Consider the following 26,111-nt stretch of genomic DNA (forward strand, 5'->3'; position numbering starts at 1 on the left):
TTTTATATTTTTGGTAGCACAAGTATGTAATTATAAATTCTCTCTATTGTTCATCTGAAAACATTTTTGCCTGTATTTTTTGAACAGTGTTTTTGCTGGATATAGAATTCTGCAAAGATATTTTTCATTTGAATACTTTAAAGGTGTCACTCCATTATTTTTTGGCTTGCATAGTTTCCAATGAAAAATCTGCTCTAATCCCTTTCTTTGTATGCAATGTCTTTTTCCCCGGCTGCCTTCAATATTTTCTCAGTGTGTGTCTAAATGTGTATGTTGTTGTTGCTGTTGTTGCTGTTGTTGTTGAATCCTGCTTGGGGTTTTCCAGGCTCTTGGACCTATGCCTTGATGTTTTTCATTACTTTTGGAAAATTCTCAGCCATTATCTCTTCAAATATTTTCTTCTGCCTGCTCTGTCTTCTCTTTCTGGGATTCCAGTTATGCATATGTTGGACCATTAGATATTATCTGACAGTTCTTTGATTCCCTGTTTTTTTGTTTTTTCACTGATTTTCTTCATTTTAAGTTGGGTAATTTATATTGGCCTGTCTTCTGCTACACTCATTCATTCCTCAGCTGTGTCAGATCTACTGATGAATCCATTAGAGGCATTTCTAATTTCTGTTACTATTTTATTTTCATTTCTAACATTTCTATTTGCTTCTTTCTCATAGTTTCTACCTCTCTGCCGAAACTAGCCATCTGTTCATGGAAGTATTCCATATAGTTATTTTAAATTCCCAGTCTGTTAGTCTAACACCTAGGTTATCTCTGAATCTGGTTCTGTTGATTGCTTTGTCTGTCTGTCTGTCTGTCTCTCTCTCTCTCTCTCTCTCTCTCTCTCTCTCTCACTCTAAGTGATGCTATTTCACCATAATACCATGACTAGAGTGCAGGTGGTTATTCATAGGTGCAATTACAGTGCACTACAGCCTTGAACTCACAGGTTCAAGCAATCCTCCTGCATCAGCCTCCTAAGTAGCTGGGACTACAGGCATGCACCACTGTGCCCAACTGCTTTGTCTCTTGTTAATAGGTGTTGCTTCCTTTATAAGGTTTGCAATTTTGAATTCAATACTTGACATCATGGGTAAGTGAGTTGAAACTGAAGTAAGTAGTATCCGTGACAGGAAATGGACATATCTTTTCTTCTGCTGCTAGACTGATTTTGTGTGTGCACGCATGTGTGTGTGTGTGTGTGTGTGTGTGTGTGTGCGTGCACACGCGTATTTCGAGTGTGGTGATCGGGGAATAGTTTTGTTGTTGCTATGGCTATCATCAACGCACCATCTGCTTCAAATGCTTCCAGTGCTCCCTTGTGCTGGTTCTGGTGTGCTTGTGTAAAGGCCGGTTTTCTGAACGATTTTCCTAATGTCTTGTTCCACTCTCAGCTTTAGGCCTGTCCTGTGCACCTGCTTTTACAAGAGGGTTGCTCTGCATGCTTTGCTCTCTCTCCCAGCAGCAGATTTCTGTTACCTGGGACTTGCTAACTCCATGGTAGCAGCCAGGAGTGCCTGCTCTTGTCGTGGTCCAGCCTCAACCTTAGGCAGGACCTTCATTTCTTGCTGTTGGAGATGGAGGTTTGTCGGAGATATTGACCATCCCCAGCAGTAAAAGACCAATAATCTGGGCCCAAGATGACTCCCTGTCCCTCTCCCAGGGGTATAGAGTTTTAAAAGGTTCCTTATCTTCAACGTCAATATGTCTCTACCAGTACCTTGAGGAGGACAAGATTTCCTGGCCATTCTGCAATGATTGAAGGATTTTGTTCTTTAGGGGTGAAGGGTGTGAGCAGGGCTCATGCCTGCATTCCTGAAGGCAGACTTTCTCCAGTCTTACTGTCTACCCCAATCTTTCTCATGGGCCCTGATAAATACCCATGGAGTAGAGTCCGTGATGGGAGTCAACTCCCCATGGGTCCATGGTTCCCAGAGGTTTTATACTCTTACAGTGGCCCACACTTGGCCTTCAGCACTGAATAAAATTCATAGAGTATTTCTGCTCATTATGGTCACGCTGTCTCCTGCCTGCAGGTGAGAAGTAAGCCAGTGTTCACATCCCACCACTCCCCCTAGGTGCTCGTCTTCCCTTTGATTTCGAGAGAACCATGTGCCTTGCAACTTCAGCTCTTTGGTGCAGGAAAAGTTATGATTTTGAGGATAATCCGGCTTCCTCTTGCTGATAAGGTGGGAATGACATGCTTTAGAGCTTTCTACGTACTAACAGAATCCGGAAATCACCCATGGGATTCTGAAAGACACAGTTTAGGATGACCCTCTGGAGAAGAACGGACCACCTCCAAGGTGGTCACTGCCCACACCAGAAGTGGTCCAGGCTACAGAAGGAGTTTAGACCGGTTGTTGGAAGAGACAGCCTCATGGAGGGGTATGGGAGGCTAGTGTACATACTCAGAAAGGTGTTGCAAGCCTGTGCAACGGTCAGTAAGTGCCATGCAATGGTGCCTTGGGATCACCTCAGCATGCCTCCCTCTTCCCTGATCCAGACTCATTCTCAGCCTGGGCCACTTCCATTTCCACGGGCAACTCCAAATAGAGGGTAGGGATCCTGCCCCCTGGCCATCCCAACTCGTATTGTTGGAAATTGTTGGGGGCCCAGAAACGTGCATCAGGCCCAGAGCTCCCCTGAGCACCGTCCATGACCCAGCCCTCTGGACTCTGCTCATCCTGAGACCAGGCCATCCCCAGCAAAGCCACCTTCCTTCTCACATTGCCTCTTTCATCATCGTTCTGTCTCTGAGGACAAAGTATTAATCTCCAGTGCAAGACACAAGCACCAATTTGGCTTTCAAAAGATCCTTTATTCCCAAAGCTGAAGTCACAAATACAAAACTTGCTCCTTCATGGCCTCTGTCCCCGGCCCCCCGCCACCAGACAATTCCCCAGCCATGGTAAGATGCCTTCTGAACCTGCAATGCCTTTCGCAAAAGACCCCAGTCTTTGCTCTCCAGGCTCCCAAGGCCGGCTGGATCTTCATTCACAGCTCTATGTGTTCTGTCTGGGGTGGCTTCTCCACTGCCTTCTTGGCAAAGAGGTTGGTCCAGAAAGCTACTTCTTTGTCCTTCAGCTTCTGGGCCGCCTGGGTGTTGGCACCAATCTGCAGATACTCTTCCTTCTGGTTGTACGCTGGCCAGTGGGGCAGCCCTTCCCCATTGGGGTTTCTGGAAACAGAATCAGTTAGAATTGCCCCGAAGCTGCTGTGTGCTCCCAACAATCTTCAGAGACATGCGAGGAAGCCCAAGTTATCTCTGTCAAGAGGCTTGTATACCTCCAGAGATGGAGAGCTCGCTATCTCCAGGGGCGGCCTCTCCATTTGTAGAGAGCTCTCATTGTCAGAGTGCTACAGAAGTTTGATCACTAGAACCTTAGAAGCTGCCCCTTCCCAATAGGCATGCCCCGCCCCCCACCCTCACCAGCCGTGCTCTGTCTTTGCCACCAGCCTCACCCATTGCGAGCAAAGTTGGCCCAGAATTTCATCACCATCTTGCTAAGTCTGATCTCCTCTTCTGAGGCACCCTCTGTGGGGAAGAAGAAAAAGAGGCTTTGTTACTCAAAGTGCGGTCGGTGGACCTGCAGCGTCAACATCACGTGCGAGTCTGCTGGAAACATAGTCTTGGCGCATGCTCCACACCCACTGAGCTGAAGTCTGCACTTTTAGAAGATCATGGTGGATTTGTGTGTACTTTACCTTTCAGCATATCTGACCTAGGGCTCAGCAATGGGCATGTGTCATTCCACTGGCTGGCTGCCTTTGTCTCCTGTGACCCTCGCCTGCCTCCTCCCCGCTCAGGGTCACAGGAAATGCCCCACCCCAGGGTTTCCTCTACAGCAACCCCACCTCCTAGGGTTGCTCTCTCTTGGGTCTTTTCTCCCTTCCCAGCACACACCCACAATTCACATTCTGAAAAACAACAGAGCCGCAAGGCGCCTAAGCATGCACAGTGAGATGCCCAGAGGCGCTGGTGCGTTCTGAGCAGCCTTGGGGTGAGTCCCATCTGATCTGTAACTGCTGAGAGTTAAGACTTAGAAGACACTGTGAAAGGATTTTTTAAAAATATTCTATAATGTAAACTAAAAATAAAATCCTAACACCCCCAACTGACTGAACACATCCTCTCTGGGCTAAGGGGAGCCTCGAAAAACCTTCAACTCTGTTCCTGCCTGGGAACGGACAGGAGGTCAGACACGCCTCATAATACTCCCTCCCTTTTGTGATTTAGACACCACCGGACCAGCATCAGCAATAAAATAAAGGTCATCATTCTGACAGAACACACTCTTTGTGGCAATAAGACACCAAATTAAAAACGAGACCTAAGGCCACGTCGGGCAAGGGTTCAGGCCTACATCTTTACCCTTAAAGAGTCCACTTTGTTCTCACTGCCACGAGGTGCTTCTCTTTCTCTAGCAGCTAAACCAGCACTGGCCTGGAGTTAAGCAAAATGAAAATAATAACAACGGCTGCAGCTGGGATACGCAGACAAACAGAACCCTGACTCGCCAGACTTAACTACGGCTTTGATTGCATAAGAGACTGATTTCAGTAACTTTCTCCAGATAAGAACATCACCAACCATGAACTGGACCTGGCCGGTGTACAGAGGCTCCCCACTTGCTGAGCTTCGTGTCCTGAGAAGACCTTTGGACTTACAGGCCGTAATTGTAATACATTTAAATATTAGGTGTCCACCACCAGGTGAACATGGGCCATGTTACATACGTGTTTGTTTAATACACATGTGTCAGGACTGTCTTCATGAACATCCATTGCTCCCCCTGTAACCTGTTGAACAGGTATGTTTAGCCAATCCGTTCACATAAAGCTCCTACCCAACCCCTCCTTCAATGGGCCCATTTCTGGGCTTGGCCAGAGGCACCTTCCCAGCCTGTGGGATGGCCATCTTGCTGACTATAAACCATATAAAAAATAGTCTCTTCTCCTATTCCAAATTCATACATCCTGTGAATTCTAAATGAACAATTATTAAATGTAAAGGTTTATGAGTTTTTGTTAGAGACAGACAGAAAGACAAACAGACACACATTAGACCTGACTCAGGGTTAACACCAATTCTAACCTCACCCTCACTCACTTTCTCAGCGCTCCTGGGAGAGGGAAATTGATTGGTGGCTTCTCAACCTAGAGCAGGGCCCCGCATGTGTCCCACCGCCTATCTTGTTGATGACACAGCCCAGGATTCTGAGTGTCTGTGGCAGAGGGTACATGAATACACATCCTCCCTCAGGTGTGTTAGAACGGGAGGAAGCCGGGGGACAACCCAATGACATTGAACCCTGTCATAGTGAATCCTGCAGGAGACCACCCCCCCCCACCATCTGTCTTGTTGATGTCACAGAGCAGGATTCTGAGTGTCTGTGCAGAGGGCACATGAATACACATCCCCCCTCACGTGTGTTAGAGTGGGAGGAAGCTGGCGGACAACCCAATGACATTCAACCCTGTTATACAGAATGAGGAAACTAATACCAGGAGAGGACAAAATTGCTGAAGGCCACCACACCGAGACTGGAACCCAAGTCTCTAACTCCTAGCTCACAGACGGGAAGGAGCCATTACCTTTTAAAAATGGGGCCCCAAAGACGGAGAAGAGCTCATCCCCATGGTCTCCTATCACCGTCTTGGGTTTCATGTCTGATGAGAAGCTTGGACGATACTGAAACTCATACATGTAGGTTGGCGCTCCAGCATCTGAGAAGACAAGGATTCATGCACAGTTCATGTTGCCAGACACACACCTGGAGGCTACCAAGATCTCCAGCTCTGCAGGAAACCTCTGGCTGTCAGCACAGTAGAGAAACAGAGTCACAGGAAAGCTCAGTCATGTGCTCCGGGCTGCATAGCTGTCTGAGGTGGAAGCGGAATTTGAGCCAAATATGTGTTCAATGAACAAATGTTTTATGAGTGAATGTGGAAACCCTGGGTCAATTCATTTAAAATAGCTGCCGGTGCAGGGACCCTGACTCTGCCTCGTCAACCCCTTTTCCTGCTGGTGCATTCTCACACAAGACAATCTCTCTACATCTGGTTACACCGGATATAATTCATTGATAACAGACTCGCGTTCATTCACTTGGATGCCATCTCCACCCTGACAGGTGTCTTCTGTTCTGCGTCGTCTTGAGCATTTCCAGTGTTTTTCTCACCCATCCTGAGAAGACTGAAGCAAATCCAAGTTGCTTGTCTGAACATGAGGCTATTTAAATACAAACATATGCAGAGAGGGAACAATCTGCCTCTTGTGTCTCAGGAATCTGTGGCACTCACTGCTTTATAGCTCACTGTCCCCATGTGTCTTGCTGCCTGCCTGGCCTGGGAGTATTAGGGTGTTAAGGCAGTAAAGTCCTGGCAGAGAAAAGAAGGGGCTGAGCAAGGGTGACCTTGCCTCTCCCCTGCCCTCTTTCCTTCTGCTTTCCCCTCGTCTCCCACCAACAAAGCTCTCCTGTCCCAGCCCCAAGAAGATGCCAGTTTCCCAATGATTGGCTCATTGGAGCCACAGATCACTGCCCCTTCAGGGCTGCCTTGTGGGCCGCCTGGCCCTGTGCCTCAGCACTTTGCACTGGTCATGATACCCACTGAGAAGTGAAACTAAGAAGGAAAGAGTCAGGGCAATGCCAGGCTGGTGCAGAAAATTTACAAAGTCTTCCCCTTTGGGTACAGTAAGAAATTTGGAAAATAAAAACAATTAGGAATAATTAGAAGAAACAGAAATATGGAAATGCATAAAGCAAAATCAGATATCTCTCATAATTCCACTACCTGAGGCAAGGGCTATGTATTTTTTGTATTTCCTTCTAAAATTTTTCCATATCCTATATAATTTAAAAATCAATTTTAACAATCCAATTTAAAGTATCACTCATAACTCTACCACTCAGAGAATGCTTCTTTTTTATTTTAGCATATCTCTCTTTTATGTATTTAACTTGGGATATTATATATGGTATTTTTTAGTACACTATAATCATTTCCCTTTTAAATTTTTTTGGAGAGACAAGGTCTCACTATGTTGCCCAGGCTGATCTTGAAATCCTAGGCTCTCATAATCCTCCCACCTCAGCCTCCCAAAATGCTGAGAATGTTGGCAAGAGCCACCACCTCCAACCATCATTTCTTAACATCATTAAAAATTCATTCACAAAAGGATTTAACAATGGGAGCTCACGCATCCCTAACCTCATGCCCCACCTGCACATGTCATTTCAGTGTGAAAATGAAGAATAATCTATTCGCCCATATTTGTCAGCCTCCTTCACTGCACCCTCGGCTCAGCAGGAAGCGCACCTGGGAAGATGCCATCCTTCTGTGGCTCTGTAATCCACCTATTAAATGGCTGCTTCAAGGTCAAACAAAACTTGCTAAAAGGAGGGTTTGACCTTGCCTTCGCCCCTCGAACATTTTCCAAAGAAACTCAGAGCCAACCATAGAAGAAAGAGCTTTTGTGAATGATAGAACTTATTTTAGGCAGCATGCTGCCCAAAACGTACTTTGTAAAACTCTTTGGCTAAAGCCATTGATATTTATACAATTCTTACAATCACAACACAAGTCTTCAGAGGAAAGTAGCACACAGATTTGGGTAATGACAATTAGACATAATAAGAGAATCAGAGACAATGAGAGGGCTAGTCATGGAGGACATGCAGATTAAAACAGGCTGATGTGCTTCTTGTTGGTGGGGAAGGCTTATGAAACTGGCAGTGTTATGCTAATTTTTAAACTTAGCATCCCAAATGAGAAAGAGAATTAAGAAATCCACATTCTTATGCAGTGGAATTCAATCTTACAATATTTGCCGAAAGTTCTAAAATGTTTGTATTGTCCAACCTAGTTATTCACCGCTAAAAATAATCCTAAGAAAATTATTAGACATGTGGTTAGAGACTTATGAACATTAGGCTGAGCTCAATGTTATTGTAGCATCAGAATGTGAGTAGCCAGGCTAAACATCTAATAGGATAGGAATATTAAAGTCTATTTAATACAGCCATTTCATGGAATAAGGAATGCTTTGATGAGTTTGTATCAAGATAGAGAAAATCCTCACAACATAGTGTTCTATGAACAAAAGTAAAATATATAATTGATTTTTAAAGTATATAGGACATGGAAAGTCTTTAGATGAAAACACAAAAAATTTATACCACTTGCCTCCAGGTAGTGGAATTATGAGTGATACGTACTTTCTTCTTTTTCTGTTTCCATATTTTTGAAACTTTCTATAATTTAACATATTAATTTTATATTCAGAAATGTTATTTTTATCAAAAAGAGTGAGACAACAATAAGTGAAAATTGATAAAATCTGTGTAGTCCTGGCAAAAAAAAGCAAAACCCTGAACTTAAAGTCATGGGAAATCAGATGAAAAACATAAGTTCAGTATTGCTCAAACCATCAGAAAATGGAGATGGGAACTCTATATATAGATCAGACGCAGAGCATAGGGCAAGGGCAAGTTTAAGAAAGAACAGATTCAACTCCAATGGTCTTGGTTAAAGGTTTTTATCAGGACCCTGTGAAGAAATGAGGGTTATGAGCACCTGCCTCTTCCTGTGCAAAGGTGTGTCAAGGTACCTGCTAGTTAAGCGTTAGCTACTTTTTATCATGCTTATGAAGTTCTAAATTTAAAAACCCTTCCAGCATGGTTAGACAGAGGACATTTCCTAGCTTGCAGACTAGGCGAATGAGAGCTAGAAGAAAAAGAATCCTGTGAATCTCCTCTAGCTGGCACCCAGGAATGGACACTCCTCTCTAGGTGAGCACACACATCTCTAATGTCATGCCCCACCCACACAGCCTCGGGTCAGTGGTGGAAGTTCCTGCATAGACCCTGCCCTTGCCCTGTGCTTGAACGCTACTGCACGCACTGAGATGCATAAAAGCCAGCCTCAGACATTGCCATTCTCCAGACCACCTCCCCTACACCCGCCCTGGCTCCTCTCTCTGGCCTTCTTGGTCCTGGACAATACTCTGGATCCCATGCAGGGTTCCCACTTTTTATCCAACTCCAATACTTAACAAACTTGTTTGCAGCCGGCTTGGACCTTAAAACCCTTCCACGACTCATCTTTCAATATTTGTCCTACAGCAGCCCTATGTCCCACAATAACTCCAGGCATGGAGCCCTTGCAGCAGATGCTGTCAGTATCTCACCTATATCCCCTCTTCCTGGGCATGCCAGTCTGACTTCCACCTCCAGCATCTGCAGCTCCTGGCCTGAGGCCTTTGTCTGGTCACAAGAGACTACTCTGCCCTTATGTGCAGCAGGTCAAAGTCACAGGGAATAAACAACTCCTTGCAAGAGCCTTCAACCAATGACAAGTGGAAGCTGGTGAATAAATACTCTGGCTCCCTTGCCACTCAGATGGGATGCCCCTGAGTGCTGTATTCTCGGTGTTTCCTTGAGTTTCCCAGCTCCAGTTGTCCACAGTGGATACTCCCTTGACAATGCATCCTGGATTGGATTCCATCTCTTTCCTCTCACTTCCCCACCTCCCTACTGCTGTTATCTGGGATCATCACCTTAAAAAAAACTACTTGCCTCTGGATTTTTTTTTCTCAGTCTTCTGCTGGCATAAACCAAAATAAGACAGCACCTCATCCCATGCCATATGGAATCAGCCTTTGAGGCCTGACCCTCAGCTGTTTCCATGTCTGTCTATGCTGGGAGGTAGGTGGGTCAGATACAGAAGCTGGTGGGGTTTGTGTCCCTCCCCTGTTCGACCTCTGGGACTCACCTCTGTGGTTCCGGGCCAGAATCACAGATGGGACACCAAACATCACATCTGCTAACAAGTCCAGGAACAGGTCTTTCTTTTTGACAGGGTCATCTGTTCCTCCTAAGTATTTCTCAGTGGCTTCTGGAATCAGTTCCTTAGCAATTTGCTGAAATAGATCAAAAAGTGACCACCAGCCCCTGGTGAACGATGCAGCTTCTCCAGCCCACCAGGAAGGCCTGCCTCAATGGTAAACCCCATAAGCCCTGTGCAACTCCCAGCTAGGGTAGAAAGTGAAGTGGGAAAGGTGGAAAGATGGGGGAAACCCTCAGGCCCCAGTCTTCATTCTGCCATTTAATTGCTCTACAATTTGGGCAAGTCCTTGTCCCTCTCTGGGTCTCAGTCAATTCCCATGATTCCTAGACTCTTACAACAAGGGGATAGGACTTCCACAAGAGTGACATGGCTGTCTTCTGGTCCAGTTTCCCTTCAGAGAATGGAGAGCTCAACAACTGTTAAAAAAAAAAAAGTTCAGCATTTATGAATCATTGGGAATTAATGATAAGAAACAAACTGACCAACCAACCAAACCAATGCAGTCTGAAAGTCCTCTAATTATGGGTGCTTTTTAAGGGCATGGGTCTTTACTGAAATGGGTGAAATCAATGAATCAAATGGGCTTATATCCAGAAACTCAAGCATTGCAAAGATTACACACAAAAAAAACACAATTTCGGAGAAGCTGTGACAGTGTTTTGCAGTGTGTGTGTGTGTGTGTGTGTGTGTGTGGCTGGGATCCCTACAGTGGTCAGTGACATGGAGACGCAAGGTGTCTGCCAGGCCAGTGTGGAATAGAGGGCTCTGGGGAAGAGGATGTAGACCTCCCAAGTACCCCAACCTGTCACAGATGACACTGAAAGCCTTAGATCCCGCCTTCGTGGCTTTGGTCTTTGGTATAACCTCTGAAATCCTTCTGAGGGGCGAACTGCACATCTCTACTCACATAACAACTCTTCCCAAACCTCTGCACTCAGAGACTCGACCAATCTCTAGCATTGCTTCTAGCAGCTTAAGGCTGTGTCCCTAGAATGACCCCAGTATCCTTAACATACCTGCCTGGGAAGGCTCAACCCTGCCAGGACAATTTACTCTGCTCCAGCCAAAACCTGGAGAGAAGCAGCCAGGCCCCTGAACCCAACTAGAGCAGTTACTTTAGAAGCCTGCAATGGTAAACCCTTTCACTACCCTTTGGGATGTAAATCTACCACCCAACCCCATTTCCTTGAGGACCTGAAAGCCTTCTCTTTGCAATGCAAACATTCAGGGAGCTCACTCCTGATCTTCCCTGTCCCTGTGGAAAGAGTAGAGCCTGACTTCAGTGGGTTCTTCCTGCGGTCTAATGCATGGCTTCCTGTCCTAAAGATAAGAGGAGTTTGTTTCTGCCCCAGGTGAGCCAGGATGAAGACATCCAGGCAGTCTAGTCACATGAACCAAGCCTCTCCCCACAGACCACAGTGTGTTTCCCTTGGCACACCTAGCCTATGAAACATCATCAGGCTTTTGTTTCCGGGATATGAGTCCAGTCCACGGTAGACTGTTTTCCCTATTGCAGTCATGTTGCTGAATAAACCCATCCTACTACGTTAACCGGGTTTAGTTTGTTTTATCTTAACTGGAAGGAGAACCCTTCTTTACTTTTAGAAGTCAATTACTTATTCCATTTATTTGTTTCCAACTTTTATTTTAGGTTTGCGGGTACCTGTGCAGGTTTGATCATGGGTAATTTGGGTCTCTGGAGTTTGCTGTATAGATTATTTTGTTACTAGGTATTGAGCATAGCACCCGATTAGGTAGCTTTTCCATCCTCATCTTCCTCTGACCCTCCACTCTCGAGTAGATCCTGATGTCTACTGTTCCCTAGAAGTCAATGGTAACTCAAGAAGAAGCCACTTTCTTTGGATATTTCCAATGAGGTGATGAAGAGCATGAGTGATTTATGGGGGAACTACGCATACCTAGCCCGAGGTGGGAAGCCAGGAAGCCCCCGACTGCCTCTCCAGACTCCTCAACTCCTTCCCCCTCCTAGGCCCCCTCAGTTTTTCCATCTGCACAGTTATTTCTCTACTGGCCCTCACAGCACAGACACTTCAGGATTCTTCAATAGGAAGACAATAAGAGAGTCTGGGGAGAGGGAATCCCAAGGCCCTGATACCCTGGTGAAAACTGTGCCCTCCTGGAGAAGATTTCCATGGAAATGATAACTCCTGCTGAAGGGAACAGCTGCCCGGGACTCAGAGGTGCAGCTCAGAGAGGGAAGGACTCCTGGGACCACAGACAGGAGGGCTGATGGGGGTGGTTGAGTCCCTCCAAGAGACGTGGGCCTTCTCACCATTGGAATAATCCAGCCAAACTCCTGCTTGTTAATTCCAACCATGTAGGGGACAGTGTGGAACTTCCTTTCAGCTTGAAGCTCTTCAGGTGTTTTCAGCAGCAGCACCCCATCAATCACAGTGCCCAAAAAGGGTTGACTCTGGGAAGAGAGAAGTGCAGCGCCTGTGATTCCCTCCCTAGTCACACACATGTCCCCAACTCTTCCTGTCTGAGGGTGAAACCAGTACCACAGACCAGCATGGCCATGGGCCATGGCTGCACATGCTCAGATCCTAACTTAGGGGGGTAGGTCTCCGTGACTCAGGGGCAGAACTTCAGGCAGAGGCTGACACTGCTCAGATGATGAGGAGAGGAAGAAATCTTCACTCAGATTGAAATACATGTATTATCTATGTAAAATTACATGTCTATATATTTCAATTTGAAGTGCATGCATTTCCCTCTGTGTGTCCACAGTTGATTTTCGGTAGTCCTGGCAGTTGCTTCTGATAAAGCCCCCATGAGTGCTGAATTAGAGAATACAGGGTCATCACTCAAAGGGGAAATACTGGGTTAGGTTCTTGCAAACCTCTGGCCACAACATTTTCATCAACCTTCTTTTATGTGTGGGTTTCTGTTGAAAGAGACTTCCACAGCTCCATCCCACACAATAGGGACTTTAGCCCTTTCCATCACAGCCTCATGTATGAATTGGCCAATTTCCTTCTCCTTTTTCTGAATGTGCTATTATGTGGATTTTTCAACACCAAATGCACGGCCATCAGCACTGCAGCTCCTGCCTCATCCAAGCTTGTCTCACACAGGCGCCTTCCCCGTAAGGCACAGCACAGCCTGTTTAGCTCAGGAACGCCAGACAGCAGCGCTACTCTTGGGATCACTCTAAACAGTGACATCACCACAAAAAGCACAAAAATGCAGAACACATGGCACTAAATAGACCGCGAAGAGGACACTTGTAAACATCAGAGATGAAACAAGAAGACAGAGGTTGCCTTGCCAGATCTCAGATGGAACATACCCATCATGCAAATCCAGCTTCCCCTGCTCTGTACCTGCCTGTGTGTGACCATGAAAGTGCCACCAGTATTGATTTGGGGGTTACAAGGACATTTTAGCAAGCAGGTGAATTTATAAACACAGAATCTATGATTAATGAGGAAGAGATTATGCTATCTATCAGTATTTAAACAAGAGCTGTTATTGATCCACGGATGGCTTTGAGGAGGTACCGAACCCTCATCACTCAAGGAGCCTAGACTAGGACATGATTCCCTATTAGAGAGAAAATCATGAATAAAAAGATCAGTGATTAACTCACAGTATATTGATCCATCTCTTAATTTTAGGTTTTACCTTTGATGAATAATTTTTATGTGGTCACAGATTAGAGAGAGCCCGACTCACGTGTTCCCATCAGGGCAGCTGCTTCTGGGTACAGTTATATTTCATATTTAGTCACAATGGTGTAGTTGCTAAGATAGAACATGGATGTTGCTAAGATAGAGCATGGACTTTGAAACCAGATTAACTGCATCTGAAGCCTGGCTCTGCTACTTACTGGCTGGGAGTTTCACCTGTTTGGGCCTCAGTTTTCTCATCTAAGAGGTGAGTTATTGTGAGGATTAAATGGCTGAACACATGTAAAATACTTAGCACAGCACCTGGTGTCTGGAAGGGCTGAATAACTGTTAGGTATTACTTGTTAGCAAGGTTGCTGTGGGTCCCTCTCATAGACATCAGTCCTCTGTGCCATCTTCCCAGTTCCACGCCCCATGGGCTATATTTCCCTCCTGGATATCAGATGGAACTGGACAATTCCTAGCCTTTGAGACCCTATGGCTTCCAGGACCTTTGGTCTGCTCTGCAAAATCCAATGAATGATGAGCTAGTTCGGGCTGCCTGGGGCAGATGTTCTGTGAAGTGGATCAGACCCAGCTGTACAAGGCGCAGATTCTAATCCAATATGGCTGACAATGCAGAACATGATTGGGGTACAAGTCCAGCCTCCTTGAAAGGATGTGCAGTTCAGGCAGGGCTGCTGTGGGAGGCCAGCAAGAGGAGCAGCCCCTCTGGAAGGAAGATGCAGGGCGGGCTACGTGGAGGAGGCGCTGCCTGCCTGCGGTGGGCTCTGGGCAGTGAATGGTATTGACAGGTGAGGAAAGGAGTGAGAATTTCTAAACAGTGGGAACTGCATGAGCAAAAGGACACAGGTGTCACTGTGCAGGGTAAATTCCAGAAACAACCAAGAGTTCTGGGCTTGGAGAAATGCTGTGGGGCAGGTCTAGAGGGAGGGACAGGTGCAGAGCCTACCTTCTGCACAGTCTGGCACACAGTGCGCATGCAGGTGTGTTTTGAAGGACTAACTCCATGGAGGTAAGGGGATTTGTCTCATAGGGAAGGTCAGGCTTTTAAGAAGTGGGGGTGACGTGCTCTAACTCTGTTAAGGAAGGCCAGTCTGGCTGCACCATGAGACATGGAAATGGGGAGAGAAGGTGAAGTAGAAGAGGATAAAAGTTGAGGCAAGAGACAAGAGCACCTCAGTTGGGCGACAGCCATGCTGGAAGACTGCAATCAGCAACAATGACAAGTGATTGTTGTTCACTTAGAGTTTGCAAGTGGCTGCCCTGTGTGGGCACAACCTTGTTGTGTCAGAAAACTCAGGGCTTCCTCCACTGCTCCTCCTTTCTTACCACTTGCATCCTGTCCATCAGCAAATCCTCTCAGCTATTCCTTCAAAGATATCCAGACTCCAACCACTCCTCCCATCCCCACTGCCACAGCCCTGTCTAAGCAGCCAGGTGCCCTTGCCTGGATTATGGCAATGCAGTGGCTGCCCAGCTGGTCAACTGCATCCACTCTGCCCATTTCCTACAGTCTACTTGAACACCAGAGACAGAGACCTTTGTGAGATCTAAGATCATGTGACTCCTCTGTTCAAAACCTCCAAAGGCTTCCCATCTTGCTCTGAATCCAAATCCAAGTACTTTAATTGATCTCTCTCCCACTGCCCATTACCTCTTTAGCCTCAAGCCAGTCTGTCCCCACTCTTAGTCCTCTCCAGCCAGACTGGCCCCTTCCGTCAGGGTCTTTGCAGTGACTGTTCCCTCTGCCTGGAATAGGCTTCTCCAGGTTTCCTGACAGCTGGCTTCCTGCCTCCTCCAGAGCTTGGCTCAAATGCCACCTTCTCATTGAACCATTCCCTGATCCTGCTACTTAAATTGAAACCACCCACAAACTCTACCCCCTAATGCTGCACACCATCAAATGGAATACATACTTGATTTGCTTTTTTATTGCACTCTCCCTGCACTGTAATGGAAGGTCCCAAGAGGGCAGGCAGTCTTTCTTTTTTCACTGCTATATCCCCAGCTCCTAAACAAGTCCCGGCACATAGGAAGTGTTTATTATCTTTGCTGAATGAATCTCATGTACTCCGCCCATGACCATTTAGGAGAGTGCTGTGATCTCCAGGAAGGCAGCAGAGAGGACAAGATTGTAAGATTCTGCAGAGGTGATGTCACCAGAAACTGTCAACCCACTGGGAGGTGGGGGTGGGGGTGAGGAGATTGGGAGGATACTGTTGGAGTTTCCTGTGTGCTGGGAGGAGGCGAGTGTCCTTGGACTGAGATTTAGGCTTCCCCTCTCCATGGCTAATCATCCCTGTTATCTCTGACTCCTGATTGTGGAAGGTTCTGGTTCAGCCTCCTCCTACAGTGCCATTTTGGAGAGCATAAAATGTAAAAAAAGGAGTGGGCAGAGCCCAGGGCACACAGATATGATGCCTGGGAGCACTGGACTGGGAGTCAGGAAAATGGGTTCCAGGCCAGCCACTAGTCTTCCTGGCTGTGTTACCCAGGTGAGTCACTACCCCTCTCTGGGCCTCAGCAACAAACACACAGGAGTTACTATAATTACCCAAGAGAGGATTCTTTCACTCATAGTTAATTGGAGCTTAAAGGTGCTAAGACTCAAAACCTATAATCAAGAAACAAAAGGTCCTTACCTCTCTGGGGTCTCCCTGTAAGTCCAGAGATAAGAATTTCTGTGAAGACAAAGGCAGAGGATGTGGGTGAGAGGCTTCCCAGGAGAACACTGAGCTGGGTGAGTGGGGCAACAGAGGTGTCAGTTTCTCCCTCCTGGTGCCAAGCTGGCTGGGCCAAAAGGAAGTGGGCAGGACTCTGGCTCTGCTAGGCCTGAGCACAGGGTGAAGGCGTAGCAGGGAAGGGTGGGCACCAGCATGGGAAGGACGGGCCGGGGACTCTGAGCCAGGGTCGATGGAGCTCTGGAGAGGACGCCCGCTGGTTGAGGCTGCCCGGTCCTCCATCCCTCTCCGCTTCCTCTTCCCCTGGGAAGAACCCACCAATTCTCCTTCAGAGACCTCCTTCTTCCCCCATCACTCCATGAATTCGTATATCTATATGCGACCTGCGGTGCTCCATCTCCCTGAACATGAATATTAGTTCAGGGATGGGCATACACTCATGTCAATCCAATAGAGTTTACTCCAAAATTTTTGCAGGAATTGTTTAGAAAGAGGGTTTTTAAGCAGATAGGACATAAGTCTAGAGTGCTGTTGTCTTTAACCTTCCCAGGAGATATATCTGCCTAAGAGTGAAGCCAACACAGAGATGTGCAAAGCTGAAGGATAGAGAATGGTAGATTCTCAATAATATCCTATGGTCATCTGGATCCAGCCATGCCTAAAGCCATCAACTCCTGAGATTTTCAGTTTACACGAGGATGCTATTGCAACACATTTCTTTTTCTGTTCAAGGCACTTGGGAGAGTTTCCTCATCTCCCATTAGAAAGCCCTGACTCATGCAAGCTCACTGAGTCTCATCCTACCCCATGCTTGTCTTTGGTGTGTGTTCACCAAGATTGCAGTGACTGTAGTGTTGCACTGTAGTTCCCAGATCTGACCTGTGCTCAGGATGAACCAGTGCAGGTCCCTCCATTAAGGATTGAAGTCCCACTAGCAAGGAGTGTGTGTGTGTGTGTGCGTGCGTGTGCACGAGTGTGTCTGTGTGTGGCTTTTTGTGTGTGGGTGTCTGTGTGTGTCTCTGTGTGTGTGTGTCTGTATGTGTTTCTCTGTGTGTGTGTCTGTGTGTGTGTGTGTTTGTCTGTGTGTCTGCATGTGTGTGTACTGGAGGCAGTGTGTAATCATGGAGGTGCTTCCACAAGATCTCAGAAAAACTCAAAAGAATGTTCCAGGATCTTAGGGATGGGTTTTCCCAAAGACTCAATTCTTCCCTTTTAAGCTGGGTCCTCTGATGCCACGTGCAGAATTGCTGGAATATTTGCCTCCTTCCAGGCATTAGAAAACAGTTGTGTTTTAATTCCTTGAACACTTTGGTCACTTAGAGCCTGACCCAAGACCTAAGCACCAATACCACATTGGACTTAACTCATGGAAACACAAGCAAAGTCCAGTGGTAGAGGCTGGCCCTGGGACCCAGGAGTAGCCTCAGGTCCAAGGAGAGAGTCCAGGCTACTCCTGAGCTTGGAATTCACATTCTTCCCCCTCAAATGGAATAGTTCCCAGTGGCCCTGGGTGCTGTGTCATCTGGATGTTTGTCCTGCTGGGCTTCGCTGTGATGAGAGACTGCCACAGCCGTCCAACAATCCTAAAGGTCCCCAAGTCCTAATATGTGAGGATGGCAGGGAGCAGGGATGGCAGAAGATACTCTAGACCCGCAGGTGTGGGTTCTGGGTCCTACAGTGTTGCCTCTGTGACTAATTTGAACTGTAACATGGGCCAATTACAAAATTTCTCTGTCTCTGTTACCTCTGTTAAAATGGGCACAATGATCTCAAAGCTGAATTTCTCAAGAAAGATAAGATGGAGTCAGGATTAAGGGCATGAACTCCTGAATTCCACTGTCTGGTCTCAAATCTGGCTCCTCCACCTTCTCTGTGAAACATCCTTGATGACTATAATGAATGCTTCCCCTTTGTGCTGCCACCATACTCAACCTGTGAAGTATATGAATGTGTTTCTCTTTGGATAGTTCCTTGAGAGCAGGGACTATGTCCACTTCATGTCTGTTTTGCTACCTCTAACACCCACCCCTACATATTTAGCATGGATGGATGGATGGATCAATGGAGGGATGGATGGAGTTGGTCAATACATGGAGTACAGTTGAATTGGATGGATACATGAATAGATGGGTGAAAACTAGCAGACAGGTGATAACTGCATTGTTGATTTTGGAGGAATGGGTGATGGAGTTGAGATATAAGGTGGCTGGATGATCCATGAATGGTGGTTGGATTGAAAATAGATAAATACAAAGTTATGAATAGGTTGACATTAGATTGATAAAAAGATATGAGTGAATTGGATGAATTAGTGAACAGATAGATGGATAAGACAATCATAGATAGATGGATTAATGAATGGGTGGAGGGAAGACTATCCTAGGATGACAATTGAGTCAGAGTCTCAGAAAATCTAGAAAACTGGACCACCAACAGGTCTAATACAGACAGTTTCTAAGTCAACCAAGATAAATTGTGACATCTTTCTGAAAATCTTTGAGCTTAATATCTCCATCCTCCAAATTCAGGATGATGGTGTCCCCTGGGAATATGTAATATTTAATTTCTTAAAAATACATCTGAAAACAAGAATGGCAAAATATTAAATTTTGGTCAGGATTGGGAATTGTTACACAATTTTTTATCATGTTATTTTTTGACTTTCTTTTTTACATTTGTGGCATTTTACAATAAAAAAGGACAAATCAGATTCCCCATTCAGATACTGAGACTCCTGAGAATAGAGAAATTGTCCCAGGTAACTATCCCTGGGCAAGAGGACAGCTGAAATGAAGAAGTCTGGGACCGAGTTTACAGGGTTTGGGCTATGGGAACAGTCAAACTACCATTTTCAATGTTGTCTCCAAGAGCTCCTCTTCCGTCTTCTGTTGCAGGCAGTGAACCATGACAGCTGAGGTGGTGGTTTTGCAGCCAGCAGTGATAGCAATTTGCTGCAAAGATCACAGGCAACAACAGAGCTCAAGAGCGACATCCCTTCCCTCCATCAACGAGGAAAGTGGCATTCTATCCCAAGCCCAACTTGTACTAGTGGCAGGGAGCAGCAGAAGATACTGTAGACCCGCGGGTGTGGGTTCCAGGTCCCACGGAGCATTGCCTCTGTTACTAATCTCAATTGTAACATAGGTCAATTATGTAACCTCTCATCTCTGCTACCTTATCTCCATTGAAATGGACATAATCATCTCAAGCTGAATGTGTCAAGAAACGTGAGGTGGAGCTGGGATAGAGAGCATGGAATCCTGAATTTCCTTGTCTGCTTTCAAATCCTGGTTGTTCCACTTACCAGCCATTAGGCAGACCCTGAGAGACACAAGACACCATCACTGTCCAACATGGCACCAGGCCCTGGCACATAGGAGGAGTGCGGTCACAGACAGGGCACTGTACTGGCTGCTAGGGCCATAAGCTGGAGTCCCAGCTCTGCCCTGATCACCTGCTGCCCTGGGCAAACCCCTTCTAAGCCCTGCATCAGTTTGCTGGGCTGTGAAACTGGGACGCTTATCAAGGTGTCTCCTTGCCCTTCCTGCTCAGCCATTGGTGCCTCAGTGATTCTGGGAGAAGATTAGCTACAACTGACCACAAGAGAGACCCCTGAGGGTTCAGGAGCATAGAGCCAAGGGGGTGGGGGTGTCCAGCCAGAGACGTACCAGCTGGAGACCTACCTCAGCCAAGGGCTTGACATCACCTTTCTTCACCAGAACAGAAGTGAGGGCCACGCCACTCTCAGAAATGGCCCGGTGGAAGAGGTTCTTGGCCAATGGAGACAAAACCTGACAGCAGAGTGGAGGGGAGGAGAGTTCATGCTCAGGGGTGGGGTCAGTGACTCACTCACTCTTCCAGGCTAGATCTACCCCACTATAAAACCAGCACAGGATTGAGGAATCCAGTAGTGGGCTGACCCTCTGCCCACCTCGAGGCAGGCGGAAGGCTTCCTACAGCTCCTGGTACCTCTCATCTGGTTTTTCATCCCAGCTCCCGCAGTGTCTCCTGCACCCAATCCCCAACCCCAGCAGGACCCCTCACACCCCCAGGTTGTGTCTATGACCCACAACCCCTGCCCCATCCCTCCCCATCCTCAGCTCCATCCCTCCTTCCTCTGCCTGCCTCCCCTAGCCCACCAGGCCCCACAGTCACAGAAACTGTTGCCTCCTTCTTGGGCATGGAACAGCCATCAGACCACCCCAGAGGAATTCCCAGCCTGCTCAGTGTCCATGTCCCCTCCACTCATAGTTCTGGTTTAAGTTAAACAATGACCTCTGTCCACCTCTTGTCTTTGCCTGCCTTTACTCATAATTTATGCCTATTCCTACTTCCCAAGAGAAGGGAAATGAGTCCTTATGTTAAAATGAGTGGGAAGGGGAGAGAGAGAAAGAGAGAGAGAGAGCGCTCAATCAAGTTAGAAGAGGAGAATGCCACCATTGCAGGCTGCAACTAGAGATTCATATGGCCCCTGGACACTAAGCTGAGCTCTGAGCTTCCTGGTGGCCAAGGAGAGCTTGGTCTTTAGCTTTCTACCCCCTGATGCTGGGCTATGAGTAGGGCCAGTCCTGAATCCAGGTATTGTAATCAGAGGTATCCATAGCTGGCTTGACAGGTGTCCAAGAGGTCTCATGTGCATCACATCAAGCGTGGGGTTGGGCCCGCTGCCAGGAACACGCACAAGAACAGAGACACTTTCTCCTCCCGCTGACTCTCCAAAGATGGTCACAGAGCCTGGGTTCCCTCCAAAGCTGGCAATGTTGTCTTGGACCCAGCGCAGGGCAGCCAGCTGGTCCAGGTGACCCCAATTCCCCGGGCTGTGTTCATCCCCTGTGCTGTGAGGAAGAGAACAGGTTGAGGGTGGGGAGCAGAGATGTCATGCAGGACCTTCAGGACCACAGGTGGGGCTGGGGGCTCTCAGTGAACCCTTAAGAATAAGGCTGGGCTTCAGCATCTCTGAGACCCTGCCTTCGTTAGTACAGCATTGTGGTGATGTATGGTTCTACATTCACTCAACTGGCAACTATTTACTGAGCATCTACTGTATGTCTGACACTGTCCTATGAGCTAGAGCACATCTGAGAGCAAAACAGGCAAAACCTGTGACGACACTGAATTCCCACTACAGATCACAAGCAGATAAACAGATACATAGAGAGAATATAATGGTGTCAGGTAGTCAAAGTGCATTGAGGTAAATACAATGGAGTAAGGAAAAAAACAGGGGTGGGACAGGGGGTGCCATTTCAGATCTCAATCAGGGAAGGCCTTTTGGAGGCAGTGACATTTGAAGTTTTGGAGGCAAAGTCCTTCATAAAACAAGTACAATGAGCATATGAGCCTTGTAAATATCCAAAGAAAGGAATTCCAGGCAGAAGAAAAAGCAAGTGCAAAGGGCCTGGGGCCCAGTGAAAGAAAGTGTGAGGCAGGAGATGCAGCTAGAGAGGGCCCTGGGGCCTTGCAAGAACTTTGGCTGTCATGGTAAGGAACATGGGAAGCCCCTGCAGGGTTTTGTGCAGAGGCATCGCATGATTCAAGGCATGTGTTAAGTGATAGCTCTCGGTACTGTGCAACTCAGCCTCAGTATAAAAGTGTCAGGGATCTGAAAGTGTTAAAGATCATAATCAAGGTGAGAGACAGAGAGCTTTGGCTGGGCTAGGAGCCAGGGAGGAGGTGCAAAGTAGTGGACTCTGAGTGGATTCTGAAGGTGGAGCCAAGAAGGTTGTGAGAAAAGAGACAGTCCGGGCTGCCCACGAGGCCCTCTCCTGAGCCCCCGGGAGGATGGGGCAGCAGCAGCTGAGTGGAGGCGCAGTGGGAGGAGAAGGGGGTCTCTGTTGGGGAGGGGCGGTGGGAGTCAAGGATTCAGCTTGTCCCTGGGAAGAGTACAGCGCCCTTTAGACAGCCAAGGGCGGGGAGGAGGCAGTGAGTGATGCCTGTGGGCTTGAAAGGTGAGGTGGGCTGGAAACAGGGGCTCTGGGCTGCTCCCTGGGATCACTGGGAATTAGTAGGGAGGGAGAGGGAGACAAGAGAGGCCTGTGGACAGGGAGGAGGGAGGACCAGGAAAGGGGCTGGGAAGGAAGCATGTCACAGAGGCTGAGTGGCCATCTGCTGCTGCTGGGAGGTCCTGAGAGGTTGGGTGGAGAGCAGGGGAAGGTCACTGATGACCGCGATGAGACCAGCCGAGTGGCGTGTTCAGGAAGAAACCTGACTGGCATGGATGGAGGAGAACCTTAGAAAAAGTTCATAGCAGTTGCACCTTGAAGGAGATCTGACTCCTGTCCCCATGGAGACCTGATGGGAAGACTCCATCCTTGCTTCCCGCACTTGCCAAATTTCAAGCAGAAAATGGGGTGAGTGGGCCCCAACACTCCTCCAGGAAGGAGTCAGATGCTCCCACACCCCACCGTCTGCAGCCCCCATTCCTTCACCCACAACATGCCCTGAGCTCCCTCTGTGACTCTGCCCCTTCCCTCCTCTCCATGAGAAGTCAGATGTGTCAACCTTCACCTGCTGGACTGCCTGCTAAGTGTCATGACAGAGAAATGCAATGTGCTGGAGAAACATAGGTGAAGAAGAGATGAGTCTTTCAGTGGAAGTAACTGGGGGCTGGGTCTTGCAGGATGAAGAGGAATTCTTCGGGTAGAATAAGCATTCCAGGCAGAGGGAACAGCACATGCAAAAGCTCAGAGGCAAGTGGATGAGTGGCTGGGTAGTGAGAGGGCAGGTAGTGTCCAATTATGAAAGGGCTTGGATGCCTTACTGTGGAACCTAGCTAAGCTCCCCTGAGGGCTGGCATGACCAGAGCTGGGTCCTAGAATCCTCGTGCTGGGGGCCAAAGTGCAGTGAGGAGAGTCCAGTTTCTTACCTGAAGAATCCCCAGATGCCTAGGCGGTATTGAATGGTCACCACCACTACGTTTTCATGGGCAGCAAGGGCCAGCCCATCATAGGTTGATGCCGCACCCACCATCAACCCCCCTCCATGGATCCACACCATCACCTGGGCAGAGAGGAAACAACATACCAGTTACAGGACACAGAGCCAGGGAGCACTCAGAAGATGTCTTATATGGTGACCTACCTGTTAGGATACCTTCAGCATCCTAACAGAAGGAAGATGCTATCCAAAGTTCACCAGCACCCAGCAACTTTGCAAAAGGCAATCTCTCTCCTCCATAATTCTCCCAACTGGGGCCCAAGCCACCACCCCACTGCACATACCCTGGCTGTGCCTTCCTTTCTACCCAGTCTCCAGTGCCTCCGCCCCGCAAGGCTCTTCATGCTGAGAACATCATCATGGGCATAGCAAAGGCTAAGGATGTCCTCTTCTCCCCCTCACTCCCATCACCCTCAAGCCTGGACTGTTCGTGCACTCAGCGTACCCATGGGGCAGCCCTTGTATCTCAGCTTCATCTCAGTTAACTCTCTCATGGTGAAGGAAACTTCTCTGTGCATGAATGATTGTCTCGAGAAACACACGTACCTGTGATGGTGTCTCTTCCTCAAATGCCTCCTTATGCCTCTGCATCCCCAAATCCTATCCACCCTGCAGAGCCCAGCCTAAAACTCACCCACTTCAGGATGCCTTCAATCAATGGATTAACACTGTCTGAGAACTCAGTATGTGCCAGGGACTCTGCTAATACCGGAGGATGAGAGTGGATACAACTCCTCATGCATGATTCTTGCATTTTAAAAGTCCACATAGTGGGGAAGAAGTGAGAGTGGCTAAAATAATAATATTGTAATAATATTATTCATGAAATATAAAAGAATTCATAACATAAACTGTGTCCCAAGTGCTGTTCTAAGCACAGTAAAATAAACTATACATTGGGTAGGTACTAATAATGTCCCATTATCCAGGTGGGAAAATGGAGGTACTTAACCTGCCCAAGGTCCTACAACTCAAAAGTGGTAGCAGCAGGACTTTAACCCAGGCAGTCTGCCTCCAGAGTCCACATGTTGAGCTGCCCAGCACACTGTAGGCACCGGCCACAGTGCAGTGAGTCCACTGTTAGGGCAGGGGTATGAGCCTGCCTCTGCCTACTTAGCCAGGGACTGAGATCAAGCTTAGTGGTCACCCTTGACTGATCATATGTGATGATTCCCATTTTGAGGAAACAGAGGCTTAGAGAAGTTAAGAAACTCCCAAGTCTCTCAGCTAGTCAAAGGCAGAACCAGGATTTAAACCCAGACCATGTAGCTCTAGAACCTGTGGCCATTCCTGGAGGTTTTCCTGCCTCCAGGTTCCCAGAGCCCTTGTTTCTCCCACAACTCTAATCCCTGCCTGCCTCCTGGGGAGGGATTGAGTGTGCATTCACCTTTGTGTGAAGACTGAGCCTGAGGGCTGGCCTGCAATAAAGTGCTGAAGGGAGGATATGTCTCTACAGCCCAGAAGGCAAGATCCTTGAAGGCAGGGGCTGTGTGGAGTGGGTTCATGTTCCTCCTTTCCCTGAAGCCCCAGGTCTAACTGTATATGGGGCACTGAGTACACAATAGAAGAATGAATGAATGAATGAATGAATGAGTAAACCTTTCTCCCACTTCCTGTGTCTCGCAAAGCACATGTAGGGCCAACTTCTAGTCCCAAGTTCGCAGACCTGCTCCCCCACTCCTGGGCACCATGCCACGGTGCCCCTGGGAGACTGGCTGGAGGCAACACCCCTTGTTTTTTCACCCTGGGTGGCCTCCTTTGCCAGCAGACCCTCCCCACCCTCCAACCTGCAGCTGGCAGGCTGTCCCATGTCCTGCCCTTCATTTATTTGGGAAATTCTGACTCACTGGGTCATCAGCCTTTGCCAAGACAATTAGAGAGGGAAATTAGGTCCAAAAAAAAATCCCAGCTATTTGGCCAAAGGCAAAAGGAAGAGCTTCTGGGATTGTCCCAGGCTCCGTCCCCAACACCCGTACCTGGACAGTGAAAGTTACCCCAGATGAATGTTGATGTGCTGGAGAAAGGCCACATACAAGCTCAATGCCCTACTCCGTGTCAAAAGCACTGATTTGAAGATCAGAAGACTTGAGCCAAAACTACCCTACTGGGTGACCTCCCCTTCCCTGTCTGGGCCTCAGTTTCTCTATCTGAAAAGGAAGAGTTGGGGTGTTGGCTTTTCTCTAAGTTCCTTCCACTGCTAACATTGAAAATCATGACTTACCCACTCTGTGTATCAGATTTTTAATCTTGTAACTAAAAGTAATCATTCTCATCCTTCTATTAGCATGAGGGAACTTGGACCAATTAAGATGTTCATTAAAAATGCAAAACAAACTCCCCCAGAGTACCTATGTCACGAGGGTAAACTGAGGTGTGGAAAACTAGTGTTTCCTGTGGAGGCCCTGGGGTCCTGAAACAATCCTGGCCTGTGCAGCTCCCTCCCCAAGCTGCCTTCACCCCCTTCCATTCTGCCCCAGAAGATCTGGGGTACTGGCACTGACACGCCTTGATCAGGGGATCCCACGGCTTACCGGCAGCCTGTTTTTCTTGGTCAAGTCAGCAGGAGTGTAAATATTGAGGTAAAGGCAGTCTTCAGACATCTTGAGAGGAATGTTCTCCTTTCGGTTTGTAAATACCTCTGAGAGAAACTGCCCCACCACAGCATCTTGGGAGCACCTGGAAGGGGGGAAAGAAGAACCCCTGAAGTTCAGCCAGATCTAAGCGAGGTGTCTTCTAGGGCAGCGCCTTGGACTGGGAGGTTTAAGCCTGAAAATGGACTTGACGTTTACAGACTCACAACATTGTAGTGGGTAGGAGGTTATCAGGGGCTTCAGCTGGGGGCGCTGGGACTCACTAAGATCTCCTAAGACCAAGCAGAGTGAGAAGGGTTTCACACTTCTTCCCTTCCCGGAACCTTTGGGATCCCAGCATCAAGGAGGGGAGACAACCAATACACTGATCCTCCCTGGGAGGTGACATTTCTCACAATAGC

At 47.7% G+C, this 26,111-nt stretch overlaps 1 protein-coding gene across 2 annotated transcripts in view; it reads right to left on the reverse strand.

Moving 5' to 3' along the window:
• Positions 1–2,794: 2,794 nt before the first annotated feature.
• LOC129015016 (liver carboxylesterase 1) overlaps positions 2,795–26,111 on the reverse strand; it is a 29,912-nt gene continuing 6,595 nt past the window's right edge. For both annotated transcript variants that reach the window (XM_054452571.2, XM_054452570.2), the window contains exons 3-14: positions 25,651–25,795; positions 23,049–23,182; positions 20,865–21,018; positions 19,867–19,974; positions 19,030–19,134; positions 16,145–16,183; positions 12,140–12,280; positions 10,182–10,262; positions 9,772–9,919; positions 5,593–5,724; positions 3,460–3,532; positions 2,795–3,175 (exon numbers count right to left, since the gene is read on the reverse strand). In XM_054452571.2, coding sequence (XP_054308546.1) covers positions 2,992–3,175; positions 3,460–3,532; positions 5,593–5,724; positions 9,772–9,919; positions 10,182–10,262; positions 12,140–12,280; positions 16,145–16,183; positions 19,030–19,134; positions 19,867–19,974; positions 20,865–21,018; positions 23,049–23,182; positions 25,651–25,795 — 1,444 coding nt within the window. In that variant the 3' untranslated portion in view covers positions 2,795–2,991. The remainder of the gene's footprint in view (positions 3,176–3,459; positions 3,533–5,592; positions 5,725–9,771; positions 9,920–10,181; positions 10,263–12,139; positions 12,281–16,144; positions 16,184–19,029; positions 19,135–19,866; positions 19,975–20,864; positions 21,019–23,048; positions 23,183–25,650; positions 25,796–26,111) is intronic.

Source organism: Pongo pygmaeus, chromosome 18 (genome assembly GCF_028885625.2).
Source record: "Pongo pygmaeus isolate AG05252 chromosome 18, NHGRI_mPonPyg2-v2.0_pri, whole genome shotgun sequence".
NCBI classification, from domain to species: domain Eukaryota; kingdom Metazoa; phylum Chordata; class Mammalia; order Primates; family Hominidae; genus Pongo; species Pongo pygmaeus.